The 5,284-nt window shown below is 39.6% G+C and overlaps 1 protein-coding gene across 1 annotated transcript; it reads right to left on the reverse strand.

Annotated features, from left to right (window-relative positions):
• Nucleotides 1-2,252: 2,252 nt before the first annotated feature.
• On the reverse strand, nt 2,253-5,276 carry LOC104467854 (wiskott-Aldrich syndrome protein family member 1-like; the record flags this gene model as incomplete). Its single annotated transcript, XM_010081798.1, has 2 exons — nt 2,253-3,161; nt 4,847-5,276. Coding segments are annotated over 2 exons (588 nt in total), but the record flags the coding sequence as incomplete, so codon positions are not given.
• Nucleotides 5,277-5,284: the final 8 nt, after the last annotated feature.

A 5,284-nucleotide genomic window follows, 5' to 3' on the forward strand; every position in this document is an offset into this window, starting at 1 on the left:
ACAAAGGTTTTTCTTCACTTATATTGAACGTTACTGACACGTTATTTCTGTGGCAGACTGGGAGACTTTGATTTTAACCAGTGGCTGCAAATGTATAGAAATAAACCCAGAATCTATGAACAGTTCAACACAGAAGATTTGATGTAGTACCTTACAAGACAAAGCAATCAATAATCTATTACAGTTCTAACCTCTGGGATGAATAGCCCAGAAGCCCTCCGAACAGCATTCCACCAAATGAGAAGGGCAGCTGGAGACCACAGGAAGAGGGACACAAATCACCAAGATTGCATATGCATCACTTGGAGTAGATCTATAAATGCAAATATTCAAATTCAACAATCACCTCTCACTATTAGTGAATCATGCTATTGCTACCCGGAGACTAGTTGCTATGGCAGAAAGCTGTAGCGATGGCAGAAGGCCAAGAATCCTGCCTTTGAAATGTTAACTGAATTTAACTCTTGACTTTTCTCAGACAAGGTTCATTACTTTGTGTGACTGTGTCATATTAAATGAGTGCTTTGTCTGCCCTGGGTACCAGTTTGCAAGGGGTACTATTAATCACCGGGACAGCAAAGCAGGTCAATAAGAACCATTTGTCAATAAGGAATTTTTTTTTACCTTCAAGCCCACAGTATGTGATAGCTGCAGTCATGTAAGGGGCCTTTTTTCTTTCGTTTTGTTTTGTTTTGTTTTTTTTTTCCTAACTCAGTCTCTTTTTTTTAGGTTAGTTATACCCAGCTCACAGCCCCTGGATACACTCAGAGCATACCTACAGCACAGGCACGATGGTGCAATGAGGAGATCCTCTGCTTTGAGCAGTTACAGCCTGGGCACAGACATCCTGCTGCTCCATTTAAGTGACAATGTAGGTTGCTGTCTATAATACCCACCAGAACAATCAGGAGTTTAGAGACTTCAGCAAGGAACAGGTATAACCATCAGTTGAAAAGTAATTCTATGAATGGTAGACCTACCTATACATGGGATTTAGGCACAAGCTCTTCTTTCAGCTGCCCACAGGGTAGACCTGGCTCCCTGCTTAAAGGCTAGCTGCAGGTATGTGTACTGCACTTCTGCTTGAAGATCTCAGTCCTTTCAGCTGTGTAAAGAAGGTCTCTCACATTTAGTTATTGGGCCAGATCTGGCAATTTAGGATGACTGAGATCCAAGGAAACACCTAGATTAAACACTGCTAAATATTCATGTGGTGGTGCTTCTGACATCTCTTCTTTAACATTATGATGAGCTATTAAGAAGGACACACACGCTGAAAGTTAACTGAGAATGGCAGAATAAACCAGATGCCTTTATTTTGAAGACAACTATCAAAGAGAACAGCACATAGACAAGAACAGCATCCCTAGTTATAGAGATGCAGATTCACAAATTGTGACAATGATTTTTCTCCTGCAAACACAACAAAGGCATTACTGTTGCAGTGGAGAAAGTCTGCAATACAGTAGGCTGTGTAACAAAATCACAGTGGAGGCTGAGATGGTGGCGACAGTAAAGGTGGAAGGTTTGTTGTACAGTATCGCAACTCCAGTCTGTACCTCTGACGTTTTAGCCAGTCCCAACAGTACGTTAATAACAACATGCCTCTAAATTGTTCTGTAGACTGTGGAACACGTCATGTTCCACCTTCAGAAATCTCATCTGGACTTTCAGCACTGGTTTTCCTCTATTTTACAGTTCCATCTTCCAGGAAGGAGTTTGCAAGGTAAGAGTGCTCTTGCACTCTCTCGTGTTTCCCTTCTCAGTAGGCTTTTGACTATGTGTTCAGACCTGAAGAAGTTATTCCAGAGAAGGAAAAGGCAAAAGCCCTGCACAGCATGCAGTACACTGCTAGATAGCACTTAAAAAATGACTTTGCAAAACCACCAGTGTCGTTGTCATCTTACATTAACCATGATTTTGACTGCTGCATCACCCCATCTCTTCTCAAGACACATTGATGGTAAAGTGTGTTTTTTTAAAAACAACCCTAAATCATATATATAAGCCACAAACTCCCCAATTTTTTTTAACTAATGGATCACAGTAAGAGTTCAGCTTTTTTTTTTTTTTGGTAGATATGCATATAGATATAATTTGATTATAGATGTTTTCTTGTTTAATATGAGTTCTTGGATCAAGTGCAGAATATTTATTGTAACTTTGTAGACCACAGATTATATCTTTAAAATCCAACAATACCTCAGGTATACCGGTGAAAAGCAGACCTCACTGAAAAAGCAACAACCAGGAACATTTAAAATGAACCATTTATTAAACCAAACTGTTATTTTAACAGTTACATAAGTTACACAGCATGTTTAAGTCAAAAGATTTCACAAGAAAAAAAAATTAAACTTTTATTATGCAGGCAAAAATAGTACCACACAATATGTACCTGGGAGGGAAGAAGGGAAGGGGAAACTCTAAACATTCAAATAAGGCCATAATTATTTAAAAACAACAATAAAACAATAATAAAACCCCCCCAAAGATCCATTTTCCTTTCAGTGTGTTCAGTGCTGCTAACTATATGTACTTCTAGCGTACAGATGTAATCGAGGCAGTGATATCTTGAGAGCTAGGTTTTATGTTTTAAAACACTATCAGAAGTGGAATAAGGCTCATTAGTACATACAGCTGCCCTTGGAATGTCAATCTCAGTTGCCTTCATTAACTTAAAATTCACAAAGTGCACAGTTAAGATATGCCAAAAAATTGAAACTGCTACTCTACCAACAGCTGCCCATGCTTAATACTTAGTGGTCTATTGGAACAAAGGATGTTCTTTCAAAAAAAGATGTGTAAGAAAAGCCACCGTAAAACATTTAGTTTCAAAGATCCACTAGGAGCTTTCTGTAAACTGAAAAGTAGAAAAACATGGATTAATTATGTAAAGAAAAGAATACAAAAAACACAAGAAATGACCATCAAACTTTCAAAGAACAAGCACCACAATGGACATTAGCATTCAATTTTGCAGTGTACAGCAATGTAATAATTTTACTCCAACCAATCCACTTCATCAAATTCTGAATCATCTTCTGAATCACTGTATTCCACAGCAATGCGACGAGAAAGTATAGTAGCAACATCATTCTCAATGCGCTCATGCTTAGCTTCTTGTTCACGTTGCTCTTCAACTTTGCGTAGCTGAATACCTAAAGAACATCAAATCACAATTGTGTTACTCTCCTCCTTTATCATTATACCAAGGATTTAGCTCATGATTCACAAAATGCTCTGCAAGCAAAAATGGAAGGCTGAGGACACTGTCCTCCTCAGACAGAAGTTCTCTGTCAAGTTTTTAAAGAGAGGAATGTGAGAATTGCGATGGCAGGCTAGATCATCACTCTTTCTACTACAATATCCTGCTTCTGATTTCCCATTAAAAACACACACATATTTTTAGTATCACTGTAATTAAGCCATTTTGCTATTTGCATTTCCAAACAATTTTTATACTCTTTCTTCATTATCTCAATTAAAAGTTACAGGTGTTTGAATATCCTAACAAGACAGGATTACTTGTATCTTAGTTTCGATCACATAATGATCTGTTTCAGGATAAAGTATTACTTAGAGATCAAAGACAAAGCAGAAATAACACATTCCGATAATACGAGAAAGTTAAATCCAGTAACTTAGCTAAAAACATGACAGAGATTATATGTTTTGCTTTTATACTCACAATACCACAGACTGACACAGTCTAAATATGACCTACATCCTGTACTTAATACTCTCTTGTTGTCAGCTGACAGGCAACACAAACACAGGTCCTTAGGTGGATTTTAAGCTGTGGTGACTTGAGCCATTGTTTCTTGTGCAAGACTTGGTCAAAAGCATTTTTCAGGAATCACCTAAACAATACCAGGAGGCTCTCCTTTACTAGGCTTTTTGCCGACATTCTCTAATGCTCATGCACCACTGTTGTATTCAACTGCTGTTGAGACTTCTTTAGATTCAGTGATGTTATCAATTCATGTTCATATAGATGCTTTAAAAGTATTTTGTATAGTATTATAGCCCATCTACTGACATCTACACAGATTCTGTAGTGTGTTGTAGGGGAAAACAGAAGACTGTACACTCAAAACATTTGAGAAAGATTAACTATTCAAAGATACCACACGGTCAAACAGCAGCACTCACAGTGCAGTGGGGATTTTTCTGGCCGCAGGCACATAAGCTCAAAGTTACAGCTCGTACATACAGCTCATACATACAGCTCCTCCACAGATCATCAGGAAAACATTAACCTGCACCTCTGACATTCACTCGCACTCCGTCAGCGGGGCACCTTGCAATGTAAAGTCTGCTCCACTACCGTGGTGAGGCTTGTCAAGATTAGATACTTAACAGCTTTAAGTCTTAAGCAACGACTTCTGAATGTCATTTATATGTTGCTGTAATACACTGCTATATTATCAAAATTACAATGCCAATTGATCTGTTCTGCTTTTATCTAACAGTCTGTGAAAAACAATGTTTTTGTCTTCTACACAATCTGTAGGTTATTGGAAATAGCTACTTTTTCAGGTAAACAGAAATGAAGAGATAATCTCCACAGATAATCTATAAACATGTACTTTTTTTTTCAGATCTAACTTCCACAGAGAACCAGTTTGCCATCCAAACTAAACATCTGATAAGTGCAATTACAAATTGGAAAAAATCTGTCTAGCTGGCAATGCATACGCTGTAGAGAATAGAAAGCAGAAACAGACTGAAGATGCATTCCTCTAACTTCTTACACATGTGAAATATTCCATCTCTCAAAGCTAATGTGCATTTAACAAGTTTCTGAGACCGTTCTTTTTGTCCCTCAATAGCCAGAGATTACCTTTCCGTATTGCTTCCAGCAGAACGCTTCTAGCATCACTGATTACAGGAAGAGTTGAAGGATGGCGTTTGGGTTCGGGAGCAGGAATCACTTGGGATGGTGGAGATGGAGGCATTAGCGGGGCGTGAGGGCTAGGGGCAATGGTTGCAGGAGGAGGGTGCAGAACAGGAGGAGGGTGAGAAAGGGCTGCAACTGTGACAGGAGAGGAGGGTCGAATGCCAGGAGGAGGCAAGGGAGGAGGAGGGGGTGGTGGAGGAAGTCCTTGCACTTCAGCTTGTGGAGGAACTGGGTGAACGGGTACAGCTTCGCACACTTGGGCAGCTCTAGTGACAGGAGGAGAGGGTTGTGCTAGGGGAGGAGCAATTGGAGGTGGAGCTGGATGTAGGACTCCAGGAGCTATCTGGAGAGGAGCTGGTGGAGGTGGCACAGCCGGGGCCT

Source organism: Pterocles gutturalis, unplaced genomic scaffold, assembly GCF_000699245.1.
Source record: "Pterocles gutturalis isolate BGI_N339 unplaced genomic scaffold, ASM69924v1 scaffold52694, whole genome shotgun sequence".
NCBI lineage: Eukaryota > Metazoa > Chordata > Aves > Pterocliformes > Pteroclidae > Pterocles > Pterocles gutturalis.